Source organism: Bombina bombina, chromosome 1 (assembly GCF_027579735.1).
Source record: "Bombina bombina isolate aBomBom1 chromosome 1, aBomBom1.pri, whole genome shotgun sequence".
Taxonomy (NCBI): domain Eukaryota; kingdom Metazoa; phylum Chordata; class Amphibia; order Anura; family Bombinatoridae; genus Bombina; species Bombina bombina.
The window spans coordinates 1,399,842,921-1,399,869,600 of record NC_069499.1 but is presented as its reverse complement, the minus strand read 5'-3'; the positions used below and the strand labels follow the sequence as shown (position 1 = coordinate 1,399,869,600).

The following is a 26,680-nucleotide window of genomic DNA, read 5'->3' as shown; positions in this document are numbered from 1 at the left end:
TACTAAAACCATATCTGGGTGAAATAATAATAGGAAAGGAGAAAAAAAAAGGGGGGAACCGTCTTCTTCCCATTCTCCCTACCTTCAATCGAAAATATTCTAGGGAGTTATAGAGGAATTTGAGACCCAACAGCGTGAGGGAAATGTTTTAATTATTGGGAGCCATTTCTCAAAAAGTTCTCTAACATTACTCTCATAGGCGAGATCCATATTTTGCATCTCAAAAACTAATTGTTGAAGAAGGGTGTTTCGAAAACAAGAGAAGCTAGGCACAAGTGGGTCTTTCCAATTCTTCAAAATCAAGTATCCCACCACCTTTATCATGGTATTTTAAACTTTTGTAATTAACTGGTCCAATAACTTCCAAGTTAAAGTGAAAGAGAAAAATGATGTGGTGAGCCTGGATTTTAAAATTGTCCTTAAAGAGTTTTTATTATACCAGAAATTAACTTTACACCAGAATTGATATATTTTGGAGCACTGGAAAAATAAATGCAGGGTATCAGCCCTTTCTAACCGACATTTTAAGCAGCAATATTCTGTATTGGGATAGAACTTTGAGAGTTTATAGGGGTTAAATATACATTATGGATTAAAATTAATTTAATGTGACTCTTTCCAACCTATAGAAATTGCTAACTTTTCTAGAGATGTAAAACTGTTTTATATTGGAGGTTTCTAGAAAGGAGAAATGGTGAAGCCAGCCGGAAAGTATTTTGTTTGAGTGGATTTGCCCCTGTTTGGCAAGCATAATATTGTATAGAAGAGAGAAGGAATATTTACCTGCAGCAAACTTTTTAATACATTCATTTATTTCAGACCACAGAAAGAATCAAAATTCCAGTTTCTTTCTAATGACACGGTGACGGATCATCTCCAATTACTATTCGGAATATCACTCCTGGCCAGCAGGAGGAGGCAGAGAGCACTACAGCAAAGCTGTTAAGTATCACCTCCCTTCCCTCAAACCCCAGTCATTCTCTTTGCCTACGTTAAAAGCAAGGAGGTGGTAAAGTTTAGGTGTCTGAAAGAAATTTCTTCAATCAAGAGTTTATTTTAAAGCAAAGCAGGTTTGCCCTGATCTTTCTGGGGTCTAGCCATAGTTCATGTCAGTCTCTTCAGTAGAGCAGTGGTGGCTTTTAAGCAATTAGGAACTTGTGTGGTATAATCCCCACTGCGCCTCTCAAACAGTTTGTTGCTGCCCTATCCGGAAAGCCTGAGTAGGATTACTCAGTCTTTCTTTTGTTCCACAGGTCCATGTGAGGGAGATGCCTAGTGAGCTGCCCTGCTGCCAGGCAGATTTACATTGAGGTAAGTGCTAAATTTTATTTTTCTATGAATTAAAAAATATTGGCACTTTAACAGTTAAGCTCTGTATGGGACATTAGATACATTAATTCTATTATGGGTTAATAGGATAATGTGAGGCAGTTGGTGCAGGCACTGGGGACGAGAAGACTAATTTTTTAGTAAGGCTGTTAGTTTTTTGTCTCCGGTGTGTTCCAATCAGGGAAGTTGGCAAAAATTTTGTGTGTTTGCCTGGTATTATTCTCGGAGGCTTTACTTTCAAAGAGAGGTTAATGCCAGCCAGGAAGTTGTTAGTTGGGCGGGTCTTCTCTAAAGCGGCAAGGTTTTTGCGTGCTTTTTTTCTTCCTAATCACTTCCTGAGTGCCGGAAGGGTGACGTACTTCGTTGCGGCTCTGCATTCTCAGAGGGAGCGGTCTCCTGATACCCGGTGGAAGCAGTCTCCTGATACCCGGTGGAAGCAGCTCTGGGTTGAGTCTGGATCTTTAACTACTATTGACTCCGGCAATCAGCAGGACAGGTAGGCACCTCAGCAGAGCTTGCTGAGGTGTAGAGGGTGTCTGGGTTTCTATAGAGCTGCTGCTAGTAAATTAAAAAGTTACTTTAAAATTTAAAGGGACAGTAACGTGTTTTTTTTTTTTGTTTTTTTTTTACATAGTTTCAAAGTTTAATAAAAGTGTTTTATTTTTTTGGGTAAAGATGGACCAAGATGCCCTGCAAAATGTTACTTGTACTTTGTGTTTTGATGCTAATGTGGAACCACCAATCCCATTTTGTTCCTCATGTATTGAGAGAACATTACATTACTGGGATAGACTTTTTGATACTGAGCCATCATTATTTAAGGCGGAGGTTGTTCAGGAGTCTTCTGTTCTAGACATGCTGCAGCTTTCTCCTCAAGTGTCCCGTCCACACATGCAGTGTGCTGCGTTTCCTCTCGCACTCCGGTTGGAGTTACTTTGCAAGACATTGCTACCCACATATCCTCTGCGGTAACTGATGCACTGTCTGCTTTCCCCATGTTGCAGGGGAAGCGCAAGAGGAAAGGTAAAGAATCAGTGAGTAAGGTTTCTGATAGTCGTGGCTATTCCGAATGCTCCCTCTCAGAAGTCTGAGGAGGAAGATACTTCGGTAGCATCTGAGGGTGAAGTCTCAGACTCAGACAGTGTAATTCCTTCTGCTGACGCTGAAGTGTCCTTCAGGTTTAAGCTAGAACACCTCTAGTTGTTACTTAAGGAGGTTTTGACCTCCCTGGACGACTCCAACATGACTGACGTAGTCAATCCTAAGAAGTCAAGTAAGCTTAACAAATACTTTGACGTTCCTTCTGTGGTGGAGGTTTTTCCGGTACCAGACCGTGCTACAGAGATTATTGCACGAGAATGGGAGAGACCTGGTATTCCGTTTTCTCATCCCCAATTTTTAAGATGTTTCTTTATAGCTGACTCTATAAAGGAGTCTTGGCAAACGGTACCCAAGGTAGAAGGGGCAATTTCCACCATGGCTAAGAGAACCACTATTCCCATAGAGGATAGCTGTTAGGTGTTATTTTCAGGGGGGGAGTGTGTCAGTCAGCACTTGGCCTGGATCCTATACTGTCACCTGGAAATGAATGGGTTACTTGATGACGGCATATACCAGAGAACAGGAATTAGACCATGCAGCAATCAGTATAACATCTGTTCTGTTTATTTGTTAGGTGCACAATACTTATAGGCAGTGGTTACAGCATATAGGGTTAAACAATGACGTTTTCATAGCTAAATCATCTTACATAGTATTTCTGCAGGAACAAAGAAGCTCATTTAACATATAATTGGTAAAAAAAGTAGTGTTAGGGAGTCATTTCTACAGAAATACCTCGTAGCCCAGCACAAATCAAGGCCATTTGACATCTTTGTAGAGATAACAGTGCATCCAAGCACATTGTCAGGGTCATTCCCAGGGCCATTCTAGCTATGCAATTCTCACTAACATCAGCATATTTCTCACTACATAATAAACTGTTATAATAAACCATACTTAGACCATATGGATGCCCAAGACAAAATGGCAACTAGGACATGATGGTGTTGGTAATGCTAACATATCCTAACATATCACCCTTTTATTCTACCAGAATAACATAAAAGGAAAAGCACAGAAAATTAGTAACTCTGTTAACAACAATATAAGCCTAATACTTACAGTATATACTTACGGTATAACATGAATCTATGTGAGAATACTGTAGAGAAATGTATTCTCATGTACTGCTAATATGATTTTACATGCCAATAGGGCACAATTTGTCACTGCACATAGGTATGGCCCCTCAAATACTCTCTGTCTACCTCCCAGCATCCTCAAACTACTGGTCTATCTGCACAAAGACCCAACCAGCCACCTATCTACCCACAAACAATGCTGCATCTTTAACACAGAGCGTTTTCTCGCTGAATCTACAAAGCTGTGCTCACTGACCTTGTGAAATCCTCCGTCCCCCTCCCTCTCTGGAGTGGATGTCTCTCTGCCTGAAATGCTTCTGTCCTGAACAGAAACTGTTAACCCTTTTTGTAGCTACTAAAAATGCAACAACAGTGTCTTCCACCTGCTCTGTCTCCCTTTTTCATGCCCCATTTAACTGGAGTTTCACCTTTAACTGGTTTAAGGTTTTTTAATACGTAAGGTATTCTTACCAGCACTAGATAATACATGCTGAACAGATTTATACTTAATATTACATTTCTGAATCTCAGCATTACTATCACAATTTGTACTATGAGCAGACCCCATTTCTACAAAACAATAATAGCAGCAATGATAAAATGCACAATTACTTAATATTTGCTATGGCAGTATAAGCATAAGCAATCAAGCAAAAAGCTTCACCAAATACCAGTTCAATTCCAGTGATAGGTAATAAAACTCTATTATAGGGATATATAAAAGAAAACTTCAACACAGGTGAGACTCTAACTCACCGCAAATTATCGCTGCAACTTTGCAATAGAAATTTAACCCATGCAAATGCCCGCTTACTCTTGCGCCACACGCGCCCTAGGCAGGACTTTAACCTGTCTAGCCTAGCAGGACTTTAACCTGTCTAGAGGGGTTAATACAAAACAAGACTGAAACTTGCCACTATAAATGCCGGCAGGACTCGAACCTCTGCAAACCTGCGCCTTCACCGCAGGAACCCCTTAACCCTATATATATATATATATATATATATCACTAACACCTTTTATATATATATAAATATATATATATATATATATATATATATATATACATTTAGGTTCAGATTCACAGAGGGAAAAGTAGAGTAAAAAACACTTATCTACTTACCCAGTGCGAATCCCACTTCTGACACCAGGTGCTATTTACACGGGGGGAAGGTGTCAGTCAGCACTTGGCCTGGATCCTATACTGTCACCTGGAAATTAATGGGTTACTTGATGACGGGATATCCCAAAGAACAGGAATCAGACCATGCAGCAATCAGTCTAACATCTGTTCTGTTTATTTGTTAGATGCACAATACTTTTATAGGCAGTTGTTACAGCATATGGGGTTAAACAATGACGTGTTCATAACTACATCATCTTACATAGTATTTCTGCAGAAACAAAGAAGCTCATTTAACATATAATTGGTAAAAAAGGAGTGTTAGGGAGTCATTTCTACAGAAATACCTAACTTCAGATAACAGTAAATCTGAGCCTCATAGCCCAGCACAAATCAATGCCGTTTGACATCTTCTTAGAGATAACAGTGCATTCAAGCACATCGTCAGGGTCATTCTAGCTATGCAAGTCTCACTAACATCAGCATATTTCTCACTACAATAATAAACTGTTATAATAAACCATTGTTAGACTCAATGGATGCCCAAGACAAAATGGCAACTAGGACAAGATGGCGTCGATAATGCTAACATATCCTAACTATAGCTGTTCTTTTAAGGATTCCATGGCTAAGAAGTTGGAAGGATTACTTTAAAAGATGTCCATACAACAGGGTTTACAATGGCAACCTGCGGTGTGTATTGCTGCCATCAGCAGCGCAGCAGCTTACTGGTTTGATGCGTTATCTGACTCTCTTTTCAGACAGATTCTCCTCTTCAAGAGATCCAGGACAGGAATTAAGGCTAAGTTGGCCAATTCCTTTATCACGGATGCTTCCTTCCAAGTAATAAAGTTGGGAGCAAAGATTTCTGGCTTTGCTGTTCTGGTTTGTAGAGCCTTATGTTTAAAATCCTGGTCTGCGGATGTGTCGTCTAAGCTCTTGGCAATTCCTTACAAGGGTAAGACCTTGATTGGGCTGGGGTTGGCTGAAATAATTTTAGATATTACTGGAGGAAAGGGGCACTTCCTCCCTCAGGATAAGAGGAGCAAACAGAAAGGACTTCAGAGTAATTTTCGTTCCTTTTGAAACTTCAAGGGTAAGCCTTCCCCTCCCTCTTCCAAGCAGGAACAGTCCAAGTCCTCCTGGAAGCCCAATCAGTGTTGGAACAAGGGGAAGTAATCCAAGAAACCCGTTAGTGATTCAAAATCAGCATGAAGGGTCTGCCCGCGGTCCCGGAGCAGATCTTGTTGGGGGCAGACTTTCTCTCTTGGCTCAAGCATGGGTTTGGGATGTTCCGGATACCTGGGCAGTGGACATTGTGTCCCAGGGATACAAACTAGAATTCAAGGCTTATCCTCCCAGGGGCAGGTTTCTTCTCTCAAGGTTATCTGTAGACCAGATAAAGAGAGAGGCATTCTTACATTTTGTACGCGATCTATCCAATTTGGGAATGATAGTTTCTGTTCCAATACAGGAACAGGTCCTGGGATTCTATTCCAATCTGTTTGTGGTTCCCAAAAAAGAGGGAACCTTCATACCAATTCTAGACCTCAAGATTCTAAACAAGTTTCTCATAGTACCTTCCTTCAAGATGGAAACTATTTGTTTCATTCTTCCCTTGATTCAAGAAGGTCAATTCATGACAACAGTAGATTTAAAGGATGCATACTTGCATATTCCCATTCACAGGGACCATCACAAGTTTGTTTTTGGACAAACACTTCCAGTTTGTGGCCCTTGCCACAGCTTCCAGGATTTTCTCAAAGGTTCTGGGAGCGTTGTTGGCGGTACTTCGATTGCGGGGCATTGCAGTGGCGCTTTATCTGGACGACATTCTAGTTCAGGCACTATCTTTTCAGGCAAGCTCCCACACATAGATGTTATCTTTTTTGCACTCTCACGGATGGAAGGTGAATTTGGGAAAGTTGCTTAATTCCAGCTACGAGGGTGGTTTTCTTGCGGACCCTAATATTTTCTCTATCAATGAAAATTTTTCTGACAGAGGTCAGAAAAACAAAGATCTTTAACTGTCGTCTTGCCCTTCAGTCCTCTCCTCGGCCGTCAGTGGCCCAATGTATGGAGGTAATTGGTCTGATGGTGTCTGCCATGGACATCATTCCGTTTTCCCGGTTCCATCTCAGACCTTTGCAGTTATGCATGCTCAGTCAATGGAACAGGGATTATGCGGATCTGTCTCTGCGATTAGAACTGGATCAGGCGACAAGAGATTCTCTTCCATGGTAGTTGTCTCGGGAACATCTCTCCCAGGGTACCTGCTTCCGCAGGCCTACCTGGTCTATCGTGACTACGGATGCAAGCCTGCTGGGATGGGGAGCAGTCTGGGGGTCGTTAAAGGCCCCAGGGTCTATGGACTCGGGAGGATTCAGGTCTTCCCATAAACATTCTAGAGCTGAGGGCAATTGTCAATGCTCTTTTAGCCTGGCCTCAGTTTCAGCCCGGTTTATCAGGTTCCAGTCAGACAACATAACTTCTGTGGCTTATATCAACCATCAGGGAGGAACTCTGAGTTCCTTGGCCATGACCGCGGTAACCAAGATTATTCAGTGGGTGGAGACCCACCACTGCTGCCTGTCTGCGATCCACATCCCAGGTTTGGACAACTGGGAAGCGTTTTTTCTGAGCAGACAGACTTTTTCACCCGGGGGAGTGGGAACTTCATCCAGAAGTATTTTCCAGCTTGATCCTCAAATGGGGGCAGCCATAGCTGGATCTCATGGCATCTCGTCAGAATGCCAACCTCCCGAGGTACGTATCGAGGTCAAGGGATCCTCAGGCAGTACTGATAGATGCTCTGGCGGTTCCTTGGACCTAGCAGAGATGTCATCTCTCACACCTTGGAGACTTCCACTGAGGAAAGAACTTCTACTTCAAGGGCCCTTCCTTCATCCAAATCTCATTTCTCTGAAGCTGACTGCTTGGAGATTGAACGCTTAATTTTATCTAAGTGTGGGTTTTCTGAGTAGGTCATTGAGACAATGATTCAGGCGCATAAGCCTGTTACCAGAAAAATGTACTATAAGATATGGCGTAAATATCTGTATTGGTGTGAATCCAGAGGCTATTCTTGGAGTAGAGTTCGGATTCCTAGGATTTTGCCTTTTCTCCAGGAGAGTCTGGAGAAGGGATTATCAGCTAGTACCTTGAAGGGTCAAATTTCTGCCTTATCTATATTGTTGCATAAACATCTGGAAGACGTGCCTGATGTGCAATCCTGTTAGGCCTTGGTCAGAATCAGGCCTGTGTTTAAACCTGTTACTCCTCCCTGGAGTCTTAACCTTGTTCTTAAAGTTCTTCAGCAAGCTCCGTTTGAGCCTATGCATTCCTTAGATATTAAGATATTATCTTGGAAAGTTTTGTTTCTTGTTGCAATTTCTTCTGCTTGAAGAGTTTCTGAACTCTCTGCGTTGCAGTGGGAATCCCCTTACCTTGTTTTTCATTTGGATAAGGTGGTTCTGTGTACTAAGTTGGGTTTCCTTCCGAAAGTGGTTTCAGATAGGAATATTAACCAGGAAATTGTTGTTCCTTCCTTGTGTCCTAACCCTTATCATAAGGAGTGTTTACTGCACAATCTGGATGTAGTTAGTTCCCAAATGATAGACAGCACACACCTGATGCTCGTGGTAGAGGGCCACTGCAAACAGCTCTCTGTAGACTGTAAAAAAACAATTTCCACAGCACCAATGAATCAGGAAAAAAGTTTAACAAACTTGTCTTTTATTAATCCATTTCAGTTTATACAAAGCACTGGCACACAGCAGCATAAAGCGACGTTTCGGGCTGTTAACCCTTACTCATGCTCATCTGGATGTGGTACGTGCATTAAAGTACTATTTGCAGGCGACTAAGGATTTTCGCCAGTCCTCTTTCTTGTTTGTACTTTTCTCTGGGAAACACAAGGGTCAGAAAGCTACTGCAACGTCTTTCTCTGTGGCTCAGGAGTATAATTCGTTTGGCCTATAAAAATGCTGGACAACAGCCCCCGGGAAAAATCACGCCTCATTCCACGAGGGCTGTTTCCTCTTCCTGGGCATTCAAAAATGAAGCTTCTATCGAACAGATTTGCAAGGCTGCAACTTTGTCCTCTCTACACACTTTTTCGAAATTCTATAAATTTTATACTTTTGCCTCAGCTGAGGCTTCTTTTGGGAGAAAGGTTCTTCAAGCAGTGGTGCCTTCCGTTTAGATTCCCTGTCTTGTCCTTCCCTTATCTGTGTCCTCTAGCTTGGGTATTGATTCCAAATTGTGATTGGAGATGATCCCTGGGCTCACTGTCATTAGAAAGAAAACTAAATTTATGCTTACCTTATAAATGTATTTCTTTCTTGACACACTGAGTCCACGGCCTGCCCTGTTTATATCAGACAGTCTTTTTGTTTTGTAAACCTCAGGCACCTCTGCACTTTGGGGTTTGAGGGGAAGAGAGGTGATATTTAACAGCTTTGCTGTGGTGCTCTTTGCCTCCTCCTGCTGGCCAGGAGTGATATTCCCAATAGTAATTGGAGATGATCTGTGGACTCACCGTGTCAAGAAAGAAAGAAATTTATCAGGTAAGCATAAATTTCGTTTTTTGAATTGATAAAATGTCGTATTTGAAAATATGCAAATGTACTCTAGGGATTTCAAAAATGCGTTATTACATTAAGAGATAATTTGACCTGATGAGGAAAGTATTTAATGGATGTATTAAAGCCCTTTGGAAGACCAATGGTTGAAAACCGCATTATGGATCCCCAGTAAAAACTCTGGATTCCCCTGAATAGGTAAAAAAAAAAAAAAAAAGAGAATCTATAATCTGTTTATAAGAGTGCACATTCTTTGCCATGCAACGACAACATTTTTAATAGATATTAGATTAGTTATATTTACTGGAAGTTTTTTTTGCAGGGCAATGAAGAATAGCTTTCAAAGAGAATGGAGATATTAACACACTTTCCATCTCACTAGAGGAAACTTTATTTGATTCTGCAAGCCAATCTAGAGCAATCTTGGCTAATGTAGTCAAGTTGTATAACTTAATATCTGAAAAGGACAAGCCGGCACTTATACTTCTTTGACATAGTTTAGAAATTGATATTCAAGCTTTATGGCCATTTCAGAGAAATTTGGAGCATGCAGAGTTGAACTTTCAAATCTCTTCATTAAAGATAAAGAGGGGTAAGTTTTGAATTAAGTATAGTATTCAGAGAAATATATTTGTCTTAATAAGATTTACTCTTGCAGACAATGAAAGAGGTAAAGCAGCCCATTTTTTAAGATCTAGTATTGCTTTCCGAAATACTTGAGGGTAATTCAAATTATACCTTAGCTTAGGATTTTTATGGAGAAAAATACCCAAGTATTTAATGCAGTTGATGATTTGCATAGCTATCTCTGTTTCCTTATCCATAGAAGTTAACTTTTTTCAACATTAAAGGGACACTGAACCCCTGTTTTTTCTTTCGTGATTCAGATAGAGCATGCAATTTTAAGCAACTTTCTAATTTACTCCTATTATTAAATTTTATTCATTCTCTTGGTATCTTTATTTGAAAAGCAAGAATGTAAGTTTAGATGCCGGCCCATTTTTGGTGAGTAACCTGGGTTCTTGCTGATTGGTGGATAAATTCACCCACCAATAAACAAATGCTTTCCAGGGTTGTGACCCAAAAATTGGCTGGCTCCTTAGATGCCTTTTTCAAATAAAGATAGCAACATATAGAGAATTTGCAGGATAGTATTGGTTGAATCTTCCCACAAAATTAGGTGGTTATCAGCATATAATAGAATTTTAAAATATTCTGAACCAAATCTTATTCCACCGAGTTCTTGGCATAGCCAAATGGCTAAGGATTCAATGGTAATATTAAAGAGCAAGGGAGAAAGAGGGCAGCCTTGATGAGTTCCCCATCCAAGAGGAATTTTCGGAGACAAATTTCCATTAATAAGAAGAATTGAGAAGGGATTTTTATAAACATTTAGAATAAATTGTATAAAATGGCCATTAAAGCCAAACTGATATAATGAATGAAATAAATAGTTCCAAGATATGGAATAAAATGCCTTTTGAGCGTCGACTGTTAGTAATGCTGTATTCTTGCCTGATTTTTGTATTGTTATTCTCAGTACTCCCTCAAATATTAGGTTTTCCTAAGGAAAAACTCCCCCCCACCTTATTGTAGAGAGAGCTCACAGAGTGGGTAGCAAAAAATGTAACCCTGACAGCACTATACGAGAGAGAATGCTAATTTTTACAGTCTTAAATTTCCAAGATAAATTTACAACTCCTGAAACAATATAGCAAAGGGGGTACCTTAACTATTGATAATCATAAGATTCTGTGTTTTCAAGATTTTTCAAATTAAACCCAATTAAAAAGGAAGGAGATGTCCCCTTTTTTCCTCCAGTTAGTTGATAGGGGCTACAAAGTTAGGATGGTATACCTTGTAAAAATCCTGGTAGAGAGTAATGGTAAAACAAAGACTCTAAACAGCAAAGAAGCAAGAGAATTTCTAGCTGTGACGGATACCCCAACTGGGTAGCTCCGCCAAACGGGTCCTTCCTTTGCCTGGAACAAGTGAAACAGATTCTAATCACATCCTGCCTTACAAAAGGACAAATGGAGGACTCATACAATTAACAGAAAGACACTTTACACATAGTCTAGATAACAGGGGGAAGGTTATAGGGGGTAGGGGTTTAACCCTTGCAGCCTGGTATCCATGACATCTCCCCCCCTCCAGTTCGGGAGACCCGGCTAGATCCACATACGGGTCGGCCTGGGGATGTCCGAGGAATTTATGCCACTTCAGTCCGCCGGGAAAGTCCGTCAGCATTCCCATTGCTTTTTCCCAGTCAGTACTGAATGTCAAAAATAAATTGCTGCAGGGTTAGGCTCCACCTCAACAGTCTCCCGTTGTCCCCGGAAACTCGGTTGAGCCATACAAGGGGATTATGGTCAGTGAGGACGGTGAAGGGTCTTCCATATAGGTAGGGCTGGAACTTCTTAAAAGCCCATACCAGCGCCAGACATTCTTTCTCGACCGCCGCGTAGCCTACTTCCCGGGGTATCAGTTTTCGACTGAGGTAGGCAACGGGGTGGTCCCTTCCTTCCTCGTCTGCCTGACTTAGTATTGCCCCCAACCCGAACATGGAGGCATCTGTGTGGACAGAAAAGCGTTTGGCTGGGTTAGGAGCGGCCAGTACTGGAGCAGAGATTAAGGCACACTTAAGACTCTGGAAGGCTTGTTCACACTCGGGGGACCACAGGACCTGTCGGGGAAGTCGTTTACGGGTAAGGTCAGTCAGGGGTTTGGCAAGAGTGCTGTAATTGGGGACAAACCTCCGGTAGTAGCCTGCAGTACCCAGAAAGGCAAGGACTTGGGTTTTGGTCCTGGGGGTGGGCCAGTTAGCCACTGCCTCGACTTTGGCCGGTCACTGCTTACCGCAGCTAAGTATTGAACCTCCGAGCACCCAATAGTACACTTATCTGGCTTCAAGGTTAGTCCGGCGGCTCAAAGACGATCTAAGACGACGCCTAGGTGGATTAGATGGTCCTCCCAAGTCTCACTATAGATATCATATATATCCTGGAGTCCTGGAGGCCATCTAACAGGCGGTCTATCATTCTTTGGAAAGTGGCTGGGGCGTTCTTCATTCCAAACGGCATGACCTTAAACTGGTATAAGCCGAAGGGAGTGATGAAGGCAGACTTGGGGATGGACTCAGGGTCGAGGGGAATTTGCCAATAACCCTTGCATAGGTCGATGGTGGTCACGAAGTGGCCCCGGCGATTCGATCTAACAGGTCATCTACTCGGGGCATGGGATAGGCGTCAGTGGTGGTTCTGTCATTGAGTCTACGGTAGTCAACGCAGAACCGGGTAGTTCCGTCCTTTTTGGGTACTAACACTACCGAGGAGGCCCAGGGACTTTTGTATGGTTCAATGACACCAAGGTCCAACATTCCCCGGAGCTCCCGGTGCATACTTTCCCTGACGGCCTCTGGGACCCTGTAGGCAACCTGTCGCAGGGGGGTCTGTCCTGGGGTCTCCACCAGGTGGATGGCTGTGGTGGTAAACCCAGGGACAGTAGAGAACATGTCATTTCTCTGTTCTAGGAGTCGCCGGACCTGCCTTTTCTGTCCGGGCTCTAACCTGTCGTCTAGGGATATGTCATCCACCCCCTAGGGGGTGTCAGTAGGTCCGGGCAACTCCGGCATTTGAAGACTTTCAGAGTCCTCCACTGCCGGCGCACAGATAGCGGCCACATCCCTGGGTCTTTCTATGTATGCCTTCAACATATTCACATGAAAGGCCCGACGGATCCTTTCATCTGAACACTTCGCTACCAGGTATGTGGTGTTGTTCCACAACCCGGTAGGGTCCTTGCCAGGAGGCCTGTAGCTTGTCTGTTTTGACAGTCTTCAGGGCGAGGACCTTCTGTCCCACTATCAGGGTTCTGGTACGGGCATTGCGATCGTACCATCGCTTCTGTTTGTGCTGAGAGGCCTGAAGGTTCTCACGGACCTCGGCTGCCAGGTCCTGCAGCCGGTCCCTGAGCTGGAGTACGTACCCCATGACAGAGTGGTCTTCTCCCACTGTGGCTCCCTCCCAATGGGCTTGTACCAAATCTAGTGGGCCCCTAACCTTTCGACCATACAGTAGTTCAAAGGGGGAAAAACATGTGGATTCCTGAGGCACCTCTCGATATGCAAAGAGGAGATTCGGCAGGAATTTTTCCCAGTCCCTGTGAGTGGCCGAGAAAGTCCGAAGCAGTTGCTTTAGGGTCCCGTTAAACCTCTCACACAGCCCATTTGTCTGGGGATGGTAAGGGGCGCTGTGCAGGGGTTTAATCCCGCACAACTTCCAGAGTTGTTGAGTGATTTCCGCAGTGAACTGTGTTCCCTGATCGAAAACCACTTCCCGAGGGAAGCCTACCCTGGTGAATATCCTGAGCATCGCATCTGCTATGGTCTCTGCCTGGATATTGGCCAAGGGGATTGCATCTGGGTATCGGGTGGCATAGTCTACCACCGTAATGATGTATTTCTTCCCTGAGGGGCTGGGCCGAGCTAATGGCCCCACGATGTCTACTGCTACTCGGCCAAAAGGTTCATCAATAATGGGCAGGGGATGGAGGGGGGCTTTCGTATGATCTCCCGTCTTTCCTACCTTCTGGCAAACCTCACAGGATTTACAGTATTCCTTAATATCAGCTGTAATGCCTGGCCAGAAGAAGGTTTGAGTCAAGTGGTGGTGGGTCCTTTGTTTTCCTAAGTGGCCAGCTAAGGGAATGTCATGCCCTATTTTCAGCAGGTTGGACCGAAACTTCTTCGGTACGACCAGCTGGCGTTTGGGCACCGGTCCTTTTCTCCTCTTGGAGATCCAGTACAGGAGCTTGCCCTCCCACTGGAACCGTTCATCTCCGGGGCCCTGGGCGTCAGCACCTACTCTGTCTCGGTAAGGGGCTAGGGTCGGGTCGCTCAAGGTCTCTTTGGCAAAGTCGGAAGGAGTTGCCCATGAGGGGGTGTTGGCAAGTTCGGGTTTAGTGGGGACGGTTATTCGGGGTAAGGTAAGAGTCGGGGCAGTAGGTCTTACCTGGGTCCCCGGAGTTGGTGAGGTGGCTTGGCATCTGGCCTGCTGGCGGGTAGTCAGAGGGCAGGTGTCCGGAAGAGGTATTCCCCAAAAAGGCAGAGACAAGGTGGCCGAGGTTGTTTCCCAACAGGACCTCGGCAGGGATGTTTTGCATAACCCCCACTTCTACATTGCGGGCGTCGGTTTTCCAGTCCAAATGGATCCAGGCAGTAGGAACTCTCAGAACAGCACCTCCCGCTACCCCTACAGCGAGGGTCAGTCCAGTGCAGCCAGAGGGGGGAACAAGGTGAGGCTGAATCAAAGAGATGGTTGCCCCTGTATCTCTCATTCCTTGAGCTGCCTGCCCGTTGACCCAGACATCTTTGCGATGTTGGTTTCGGTTGTCTTGGCCCACTGAGCTGACGTGGTGCAAGACACCCACTTCTTCTCCTGTCCACTCAGCATAGGGGTCGGAGCTCGCTGTATGCGCGTAATAGGTGGCGGCCTAGTAGGTGCGGCCTAGTAGGTGCGGGCTTGAGGAGTCCCCCACAGAGTTGGTGCAGGGTCCCTTGGGCTGGGGGGTTTCTTCGTCTTGTTGGGCAGTTCCGTACCACATGGCCAGGGTGTCCACACCCATAACACCCCTGGGAATTGCTGCCTCCAGCCGGATACACAGGGGGCGGTCGGGCGCTGCTTAAAAAGCGTTGGTGGTTGCGCTGGGGCTGGAGCGAAGCGGGTTGCTGGCCGGGAGTCTGTGGCCGTGAGTCTGTGGCTGCCTGGCGCCGAGCATCCACATACCGATCGGCCAGGGCGGCGGCTTGGTCCGCTGTTCTGGGTCCCTTGTCTTTTACCCAGTCACTTATCCCTGCGGGGGTGCGGTTGTAGAACTGCTCCAGGAGGATGAGTTGAACAGCTTCGTCAAGGGTGGTGATGTGGCACCCAGTAACCCAGGAGTTCAAGGATCTAGCTAAGTGTTGGGCAAACTCGGTATAGGGCTGCTCCTCTTGTCTTTGTAGTCCCCTGAAGTTTAGCCGGTGAGCCTCCGGGGTGAGTCCATACCGAGCAAGGATGCGCTCCTTCACCCGGTCATAGTTTCCTTGATCTTTGGAGGGAACAGTGTGGAAAGCCTCCAGGGCCCTACCGGATAGTTTCCCAATTAAGATAGTAACCCTATCGGCATTAGTGACCCCATGCATCCATCACTGGGTCTCGAACAGCTGTAGGTATTGGTTGATATCCTCGTTCCCATCAACCTGGAAAGATCGGAAAGCCCCGTGAGGTAGTTTCTTGGGCCGGGAAGGGGTGTCCAGGGAATCTGGCATGACACCCCCCCCCTATAGACTTCTGAAGCTCCAACATGTGTATCTTGTTGGTGTCAGTCACTATCCGAGTAATGACCTCCTCGGGGGGGGGTTAGGTCCATAGAGAGGCAGTTGCAACTGTACCTCCCGCTGTCTGTCGGATGTCGTAGTCCCTTGAGTGAAGGCTGTATTGGGCTGTCCTCCGCTTTTGTCGCTGTCCGACCCACCAGCCTGTTTGCTAGCCCGATTGTCCTCCATCAGTTCAGCTACGAGCACTGCCTTTGTCTTGTTGCTGGCGACTTTCCCTCTAGTCTGCAGCAACATTCTCAATTCTTCCTTCCAGAGCCCATGGTACTGCTCCATCCGGCAAGATCTTCAGTTGGTGGTTTGGACGTTCCAGGTAGACGGAAGCATCCCACCACTGCCAACCAATGTGACGGATACTCCGGCTACCCCAACTGGGTAGCTCCGCCAAACGGGTCCTTCCTCTGCCTGGAACAAGTGGCTATTTAGCCCAAGAAAGTGATTCTAGCAGGAGCTCACCCAAATAACTAGACAGACTAGCCTATTCAGGTGAAACAAGAAGAACTGCTTGCACAGACAACACAGCTTTTATACATTTCCAACACATGGGGATTTAGTTACTACACAAATAGAAACAAATATTATACAATGGGACAAACATCAGACAATGGTTAGTTAAACAGATTCTAATCACATCCTGACTTACAAAAGGGCAAATGGAGGACTCATACAATTAACAGACACTTTACACATAGTCTAGATAACAACAGGGGGAAGGTTATAGGGGGTAGGGGTTTAACCCTTGCAGCCTGGTATCCGTGACACTAGCTAATTGTTAATGAGTGTTTCCATTTTTTTTTTTAATGAAACCTCAGTTCCTGAATCTTTGAAATATGTGATTGACGTTTGGGGAAAAAAAAAGTTTTACAATTTTGTTAACCCGATTGCTTTGGATAAGTGTATTGTTTATTTTCTGGTTTTTTTTGCTATGTAAATTTTCCCCCTTCCCCCCCCCCTTCCCCCCCCCTTTCCCCCCCCCCCCCCCCCCCTTTCCCCCCCCCATTCTCCCCCCCCCTTCCCCCCCCCCCTTCCCCCCCCCCCCCATTCTCCCCCCCCCTTCCCCCCCCCCCCCATTCTCCCCCTTTACCCATTTGATATTTAGATAATGATGGAACATCTGAATATTCTATCTTGGAATGTTGGGGAAAGAACTTCCCCTATTAAACGCAAACGGATCATATCACAACTTGGGAAACATTCCCCCAACATTGCTTTTGTACAAGAAACGCATCTTTAAAGATGAAGAACTATGCAAATTAAAATCTTGTTGGGTTGCCACCCCTTGTTTGAACAGGAAATGTGGGGTAGCCTTTTTAATTCATAAAAGGTTAGATTATCGGGTCACTAAAATAGAACATGACCAAAACCAGCATATATAATATTAATATTATTCATATTTTAATTAATGGCATCCAGTATACACTATGCAATGTTTATGGTCCCCTAACCATTTTTCGCCTGAATTTTGGGATTTAATTAAAAGAAAACTATACTGTAGTCAAAAGCTGATCCTCGGAGGAGATTTTAATATGACACTTTGCCCCAGCATTGATAGAATGTCTTATAAGAAAAATATGGAATACAATAAATCCGCTATATATTTTAAAAAATTTTGTTCATCACTTAAACTCAAGGATATCTGGAGGATAAAATTATCAGATACGCAGGCATATTCCTGCAAATCCAAATCACATCTTTCTTCAGAATAGACTACATTTTAATTTCAGAACAACTTATATTGCTCGGATCCATTCCCAAGATTCATGATATTTTAATCTGACCGAGCGATTGTATCCATGGTTTAATATCTAACCAATACAGAAAATAATCAAAATATCAGTTTTACCATCCCCTGATTTCTAATGAATAATAGTAAGTTTGTCAAGTGGTTAACACAACAGTGGAAGGAATATTGTTCTTTAAATGTCTCATATTATGACAAAATTTAAACCTTTTGGGAAGCATCTAAAACGGTCTTAAAAGGTCAGATTAAAACTTATATGTGTAATTGGGAAAAGAAACACGCAATATATGAACTCCAACTGTCAAACTTTCACAAGAAGAGATCTGGCTCCAAAAAGAGCCCAATGCCGCAAGCAGACGCCGCCTTCCGCATTCAGCAGTAAACAAAACGTCTATTAGAGATGTTTCTTCAGGCTGTATAAAATCACACATCACTATTTAAACATTTCTTTTAATCCCATTTAAATCACTCATAAAGCAGCTGAACCTCAACCAATCATAACCCATTGCCAGAAGAAAATGGCTGCTCATTAGAGACTATAGAGTCTCAGTATTAATCACATTGCTTTAAACGAGGCATGTGATCAAATATGGATTTTCTCTAAATGCTAAAAAAAGCCTTTTGTGGAGGTTAAGCACATAGAGCAGTGATGGCAAACCTTGGCACTCCAGATGTTTCATAATTACTTTTCCCATGATGCTCGACTGGACTTCAGAGTGCCTAAGCATCATGGGAAATGTAGTTCTAAAACATCTGGAGTGCCAAGCTTTGCCATCACTGACATAGAGCGTGTAATTTTAAAACTAGCAACCTTGCATCTCCAACAAATTACAGAATGTCATTTTTCTACTATAATGGTCCTTTAAAGCAACATAAAACAAAAAATAGTTTTTCTTTATTCAGATGGAGCATACCATTTTAAATAAGTTTTCAATTTACTTCTTTTATTTTTGCTTCATTCTTGTGATATCCTTTATTGAAGGAGCATCAATGCCCTACACTACTGCGTGATAGCTTAATAGATTGGTGATACCAGTGACAGGAGGAATATGTGTGCAGCCACCAATCAGCAGCTAGCTCCCAGATCCTGAGCTTGCCTAGGTATTCTTTTTTTTTTTTTTTTTTTTAAAAAGCTACCAAGAGAACAAAGCAAATTAGATAATATAAGTAAATAGGACAGTTGCTTAAAAGTTTCCATGACTAAGGCAATATGATGCCGAAACGCGTAGCATGTATTCTTTTTTTATACTAGATGCTGGGACTTTTGTCTTTTAAATTGTTTATCCAATTTCTCCTGAAATAAATTTACCTTGATGTTAAACACCTGGATGGTTTGCTGGTTTCTCCTTCTGCTAGTTGCTTAAAACTGTATGCTCCATCGGATTCCTTAAAAAAATATTTTGGGTTTCATATCTCTGTCTTCACTAATTTATGTTTCAAGTCATATTTACATGCATTATGAGAGGAATTGCACTTACAATTTGAACCACAACTCATGGAACCATCATTCATGGAAAAGCTCAGTAAATACAATCCAATAAAGTAGATCAAAATGTCGTAAGCAATTTATACATCAGTGAAATATGATTTGCTAGAGAAAAAAACTAATAGTTTTTCAGCTGACATAGTGATGTTATTTTAAAAGGAATCAATTTAAAAGGAAAATCATTCTTTGTACTGGGATGAAGGCGCTGAGGAATTAAATACGTTTGTGAGAGAAGATTATAGAGCTGAAGGAAGACTGAAGGAAGTTTTAGATCTGCAGGCTAGAAATGTGATACAGTAGCATGAAAAAAACATAGAAACAGGGAGGAATACACAGCCTGTTAGGAAACTTCTGGCAGTATAGAAAACTTGTTTTTTACATTAATTACCATATCCAAGAACTTAAATAGATACCAAAGTCAAAAAAAACTTTGATGATTCAGATAGATTAGCAGTTTTAAGACACTTTCTAATTGCTTCCATTATCAAAATTTTATTTGCACACTTTCTACAGCATCAGCACCTACTGAGCATGTGCACTGTACTAAGTCTACATATACTATTGAACAGAAGAGCAAAGAAACTGGTGTGATATACGCTCTGTAGGGATCCGTTACCATAAGCAACATGCAGTGTGTTAGAGCACAGACAGGCAGGCTGAAGTATACCACCGCAGACCAAGGGGACCGATGTAAATACCTCTCCTACCCCTTCTGTTTCTTTTTCAGTTATCAGTATAAACACTCAATCCAGTATCATAAGACAGTCCCAGCTTTAGACACACAGATCCACTAGGTACAAGGGGAATCCGCCCACAGCGCTAAACCTTCCCTGACTCGCAGGTCGCCTCCGTGTAGCCAGATCCAGGTCAGTGCTGCCAAAATTCTGTAGCACTCTTATACTGGATAGAAGTGTTGTACTTGGTCCATAGTATGGCCAAATTCTTACACGGAATGTATTCACAGATCTGGCGTCCTCTCTCTCACGCTCGGCTCGGCTCCTCCTGGGTGTCTGTGTGTAGCAATATCGGCTCTCCACAGGACTGTAACAAACGGAATGGAGTCCCAGTACTCCACAATAATATAGAAAAAATTATAATCCGGGCAGTCCTCGTAACAAAAGTAAAGTAAATCCTTGTGGTAAGAAACAAAAAATCTTTATTGGGATAAATCCATACAAATGGTAAGGGAAAGATAACATGTCTGACCGGTTTCAGTCTCACAGACCACAATCATAGACATAAAATTCAAGTTACAGTTGTGTAGTATTTAAAGGATAAAAACACCTCCAATTGGAGGTTACTTAACAATCTCTTTAACCCTTTAATAACTTTAGAATTATTAATGGAAAATGAATACAGGATATAATGGACAAAAATAGAATACAGTATATGTAAAAAGAGAATATATGTAAAAAGCCAATTTTGGGACTTATGAAGTGCTACAATAATCTTTAGAATTACAAAAATGTTTAACATTATACCAAGACTCGTAGGGGGATTATTAATAATCAAATATTTATAGCATTTACTTACAGAATATAAAACACATAAGAATGGATTGTTATAAGAAATGCATACATTTGACAAATGAATAAATCCATAAATATATGGAATCCATATCATAAGTTGATAAAAGAATAGTTCAATATACTAATTAATAGCCAAAAATCTCTAAGTTGGTTTAACTATGAAACTTGTATAATTTATATTATTGGAGCTGTAGAACGGATAAGTACTAGGCAGTGTTGGCGTTATACACAATATGTGCATAGGTGGATATATACATTTAGTGAATATATGTAAATGCATTAAGGTGTAGATGAATTCATATACCCCTGTCACATGTCTAAGCACCCCTATATAGATGGCTCATCACAATTGTAACCACCAATGTTTATATTGGACACCATAGACCCAAAGCTTACTAATATTTGCTAAATTTACAAAACTGGAAGCCCATGACACAGTCCCAAGATACACTAAATTTCTTGCCTGGAAAGTATCTGGAACTTGTCAACCCCTCTAGGGGGCCTGACAATCTGCTCGATAGCCTGACACCTAAAGAAGTTAACATTTACATTATGGATTTCAAGAAAATGTTTGGACAGAGCAGACACTGCTCTGTCATGGTTAATATACTACAAATGCTCTTTGATACGAGTGCCAACCTCTCTAGTCGTCTTCCCTACATATTGCCTAGAGCATATAGTGCATTCTATTAAATAGACCACAAATTTGTTCGTGCATTTAACACAACCCTTTGTCTCGAAAACCTCCAGAGGTGGCCGAGGTAAAGGTAGTGGATACATTTGTTTTCGCAAGATTTACATGATCGTTTGGAACACTTGGAAGTTCCCTTAAAGTGTAACCAAGAACTTTTGGCACCATTTTTTTCAGTAAACTTGGGGAGAGTAGATTACCCAGAGATAAATTCCGTCTGTACACAAAGTGGCAACCTCTGCTTACTGTATTACAAAGCACCTTGTCACCTCTAAGAATCGGTAGATTCTTTTTAACGAGGTTACACACTTGGTACTATTGGTTCGAGTAGGCCGTGACAAAAGTTGGTTTCTGATTTACTGGTGGATCAGTTGTTTGACCACCAATCTTACCTCTAGGGTTAAACTGATGAGCTTTATCCATTTGGCCTACTTCACTAAATGCCCTCTCGACCATCTGTCTCGTATAGTTCCTTGCCTCTAGACGTTTAGTGAGATCTTTACCCTTCCTCAAGTAGTCCCCATCTAGGGTACAGTTGTGTTTAACCCGCATAAACTGTCCTTTGGCAATTCTTTTAAACACATGCCAGGGTGACTACTACGGGCATGTAAAAGAGAATTCCCTGAGATAGGCTTTCTAAAGAGAGAGGAGAGAACTTTCTTGTTTACACAATCAGAGGTGAGTGTGACATCCAAGTAGTTAATGGTCATTTTATGTCATTCAAACAGGAACCTAAGTCCTACTTAGTTGTCATTTAGGTAATTAACAAAATCATGTGCTTTCGAATAACCAGAGGACCAGACAATCAAAAGGTTGTCAATAAACCTCATATATTTTATCAGATATTGGGAATTATCTTTTTTATCTCCATATACGTGGAACCACTCCCAACACCCCATAAAGAGATTGGCAGAGGAGGGGGCAAATTTCGCTCCCATCGCTGTTCCACGACTATGAAGGTAGTAAACATCGGAAAACTTGAAAAAGTTATGTTGTAGGAGAAACTCAATCACTCTAATGATCAACTTCTTGTGATCTTTGGAGAGGCTGATATATAAATCCAGGGGAAAAAAACGGCTTGAATGCCAAATGTATGGGGTATTGAGGAGTATAGGGAAACTACATCAATCGTAATTCAACTATACTCCTGTTTCCAAACTATTTTCTCCACTTTTGACAATGTGTGTGATGTATCATGTAAGTAATTAGGTAATCTCTGTACCTAGGGCTGCAAAAACTGATCAACCCACCTAGATAGGGGTTTTAAAAGGGAGCCGATGCCCGCCACTATGAGCCTACCTTTAACCTCACTGAAACTTTTGTGCAACTTCGGGAGATGGTGGAAGATGGGCATCACAGGATTGTCTACCAATAGGCAATCAACGGTCTTGCCTATCAGTGAGGCCCATCTCCAAATCATCATCATCCAGAAGGTTCCCAAGTAGTTATCTATATTGAAAAGTGGGGTCTATAGCTAGGGCGTATAGGCTTCTTGGTCATGCAGCTGTCTAAGGACTTCATTAGTATACATACTTTTGTCCATAATGACTACACTTCCCCCTTTATCAGATTGCCTAATGACAATGTGTTTGTTGTTCTGTAGGTTAGTTATGGCCTCCCTTTCTCTCCTTGACAATTGAAGGCACATCCTTGTTTGGAGTCTGACAGAGAGGTCAAATTCTCAACCACTCTTTTGTGGAAAACCTCCAAACTTTTACCTCTAGTTTGTAAAGCATAGAAATTGGACTTAGACCTCATTCTGCACGGACCATCATCACCTGTCTCTAGCATTCTGTTGTCCCTCCATACTGGATAAATCCTCCAAGTTAGTCAAAGCACACATATCAACAAATATCATGTCATCATAATTGGTTGCCAGAACAATCTAGTTTTGTCTAATATCCACCCAATATCCACACTACATATACTAGTCTGTGATTGGCTGGTGATTAAGAGGGCTGTAAAATGGGACAAAAAAAAAATTTGCCAGTATAAAAAAAAATCTACTGCTTATTCAAAATTCAGAGTGTTATTGAATTGTCTTTTTTTATATGCACTTGTTAATTATGCATTTCTACTGTATTAAAAATACCTGCATACTTTGAAAAAACTTTTATTGAGATTGTTGCAAAGTATTAAATTTGAAATTAACTGACTGATTTGCTTGTTAGATTGCCAATTTTGTATAGAGTTTGAGAGGGGCTTTATGAAAATATATCATGTAGGGGTTAAACCGTGTAGTAAAGCTGTGTAAAAAATTTATTTATTTTCCTACAGAGAAGAAGAGAGACTGGCTTGGGTGTGGGAGATGCTGACTCTGATGACTCACCAAGTTCTTCAGAGAGCTCCGATGATGATGAGGAAGGTCCTGATAGAGTCCAGTGCATACCATCATGAGACCCTATTACATTTTCAACCAGGATGAAACAATACTCCCTACACACCTCCCTAGAGGGTTTGTGGGAGAGGGATGCAGGAGTTCTGTACTAATAATGACATTTTCAGCTTTTTATTACAGTTATAGAACAATAGTTAAAAAAAAATGCAATTCCTTTTGTGCCCATTTCTTTTGATTTTTGGAATGGGGCATCCTGTGCTTGGCATACAATTGCACTTTGGATTTATCTGCTTTAGAGTGAAAAATAAATTCTCGGTCATGAGTGTTTACACCTTAACGAAAAAAACTGAGGTTCTCGGCTCAGTCTGTGGTTCGGAATAAGCCCTTTGAAGCAGCTGAGGACATTCAGATGAAAGCATCAGTCAGCGAGGAACTGTAGAAATTGGAAAATTAATGAACATGGGGAATGGAGAATAAGCATTATTTTTGTAAGTAAAGATTTCTCCAAGTTGCTACTTAAGAGAAGAACAGCCATCTAAAACCAGCTTTGTACACTCATTCAGTTCTTACTTGTTTTCTATGCTTTAACTTCCTGGTTGTTGGACTTAAATTACTACTGAAGGGTTAATGTGTATTTTGTTACCCACCCATTAACTGCATTGAGTGTCTTAAACCTAATACTCTTCATATGTTTTGGGCTTCTGACCTACATAGGATTTCTGCTGCCTCCTTGATTTGAAAAATTTGATTATTAATTTGTCCTCCAGAGTCTCTTGTATAATCTTTTAAGCTGAAAACACCATTTGAAATACAGTGATCCCCTATAGCCACAACTACTTTGTAGATGTTTGATTAATATGATGCCTCATCAACTATGTTGGACTTGCTTTTGCTATTTTAAATTGTTGTCCCAATTGCAGATCCTAAAACCCTCTAATGAAAATGGGTTAAGCCTCTGGGTTGCTCAGTTGCAGGCACTATGGGCCATAAGGGAGATAGTTATAAGGATGTCACTATAAAGAAAATAATGGGTATCCTTAAGTAAGTTTAACGTTGCCCATCTGTTCTCGGCATTTCCTTACTGACTTCTGGAACTGTGAACCAGTCTTTAACTAAGCCTCGACAATGGCACCTAATGATGATTTGCACAAAACCATGTCAGTTTAAAATCTATTTGTAAGAAAAAAAATCTATTCTGGACTTGAGTTGAGGGTCAACTTTTTTTTCTGATATAGTCCACTTTCTACATATAAGTAACTTTCAGTTGCTTCTTGGAGCCAGTGTGATCCCATCTGTTTAAGTTTATCCCAAACTTACTCACTTTAAAACTATTTTATGCCTTGCTATAGTTCTAGAACTCCATTAGTTGCCAAATTCCATGACCATTTGTTTATGCCCCTCAGGGCTCAGCATTTCATGGATATTGTACAGAGCATGGTTGGTCTATTAGTATTAAGTTGTGATTTTTCTCTTCTGTTAATGATATTTGATATTGGTTGTTATTTTGTTTCCTCCTTTAATATGGGGATTAAGATTTTATAGGGTGTCTTGATGCCAACATCAATAAACCCACGAAGGTTCCCCCCCCCCCAAAAAAAAAAAAACAGCAGTAGCCTAGCATTTTCGGTTAAATTATTGAAAGTTGGCAGTGCATAACAAATTAAAATCACACAGCAAATATCCATCTCCTCCTGTTTATTTGTCCTCTCTCCTACTTACCCAACTTAGTGCAATTCTATTTTTCTATGTGCCCACTTCACCAAAAACCTTCAGGAGATAATGTTCCCTAGCAGGGTATTGTATATAATGCGGCTGTTTGCACTTTCTGCATTTTTGTTCTACTGTTTCATGAAACTTATATTTAAAATAAATAATTAAAAAAACTCCAAAAAATTTGCATTTATGGGGAAAAAAATTATAAACCAGACTTCAGGATTTTGAGACAGTAAAATTGCTTTGCTTTATCACTGTTTTATTAGTCTGAATATTGAGCTGGATGTTTATGAAGTTTAAAAAATGTTAAGTTTAAACAAATAAATATATATTATATAGAAATAAATGCAATAAGAGACGTGAACAAAATCTGTTTCATTTTTACTTTCTTGAACTTTTAACTTAACTTTGAATTTTGATCCTTCAACTTTGCGCGTGAGTGTGTGTATATGTGTATGTGTGTGTATGTATGTATATATATATGTCAAACAAGGAACCCCTAAGGGAACCCAGAGCGGGGTGCGCTTAGTGAACCAAACAATCAAATTAGTGCACAAACCATATGGTTCCCGTGGGATCGGGCAGTGAGTTCAAAACAATTGGAATAAAAGGTGCAGGCGGCAAAGCTCCTCTGGTCCTCGGAGTGAAGGTTTCTGAAAATTATAAGTGAAAAAGAGGGCGCCACATAGCGTGATACTGTTGTTGTAAAATCAGAAGGCAGAATAATCAAAAAGGCTTACCAAATGGCTTTGCACCGTTCTGTGACCGGTGCTATCAGGCAGACTAACACTCTCAGTGGTTAGCACACTGGGTGGCCTCAGCTGAACTGCAGACAGGTGGATCTCAGTGTTGCTTGATTGCAGTAAACCAAACGTCTGTATAGACCATGTATTGCAAACTGCAGTGGATTTTTAAAATCAAAACCCTTTTCAGGTTAGATCAATAAAAATGTAAGACAACTTCCATATGATAGAATTAAAATCTTTAATCCATATAAGAATTTCTACGCGTTTCTAGACCAATGTCTGGTCTTTTCCTCAGGCATAAAAAAAAGGCATATATATACACACCCTGTGTGTATGTGTATATGTGTGTGTGTATATATATATATATATATATATATATATATATATATATATATATATATATACCGTGTGTGTATGTGTTTGTGTGTGTGTATGTATGTATATACATGGAAGATATGTAAGACCAATTATTGTACATGGTATTCCTCCTTTCAGTTAAAAACCCAAGGGAAAGAGTGTGTGTATTTGATTGTGCAGTTGGTAAACTGTGTTCTGGGTCCCTGGGGTTGGGATAATTGAGAGAGGGGTGGGCCATTATCCCAGACAGCTGTGAAGCTGTCCAGGCTTTTGATTAAGAAGCTAATCACAGGTGAGTTTAATGAGGAGTCTGACTGATGCCTAATAGAAAGTTAAATACCTTTGTTTCTGTGAACTACTAAAAAGCACATTATTTCAAAGTGCTTTGCAAAAATGTCAAGTGCTGGGATATGCTTGAAAGTACAGTATATTGCTGCAGAGGAAGGATTTTCCCCCTTTTGAAACTGAACTGCCTTTTTTTTGTT

The 26,680-nt window shown here is 41.7% G+C and overlaps 1 protein-coding gene across 5 annotated transcripts in view; it reads left to right on the top strand.

The window, feature by feature from the left end:
- DCAF8 (DDB1 and CUL4 associated factor 8) overlaps positions 1–25,461 on the top strand; it is a 378,940-nt gene extending 353,479 nt beyond the window's left edge. For all 5 annotated transcript variants that reach the window (XM_053705076.1, XM_053705096.1, XM_053705081.1 and 2 more), the window contains one exon: positions 23,319–25,461. In XM_053705076.1, the coding sequence (XP_053561051.1) occupies positions 23,319–23,438 (120 nt within the window). In that variant the 3' untranslated portion in view covers positions 23,439–25,461. The remainder of the gene's footprint in view (positions 1–23,318) is intronic.
- The last annotated feature ends 1,219 nt before the right edge of the window (positions 25,462–26,680 follow it).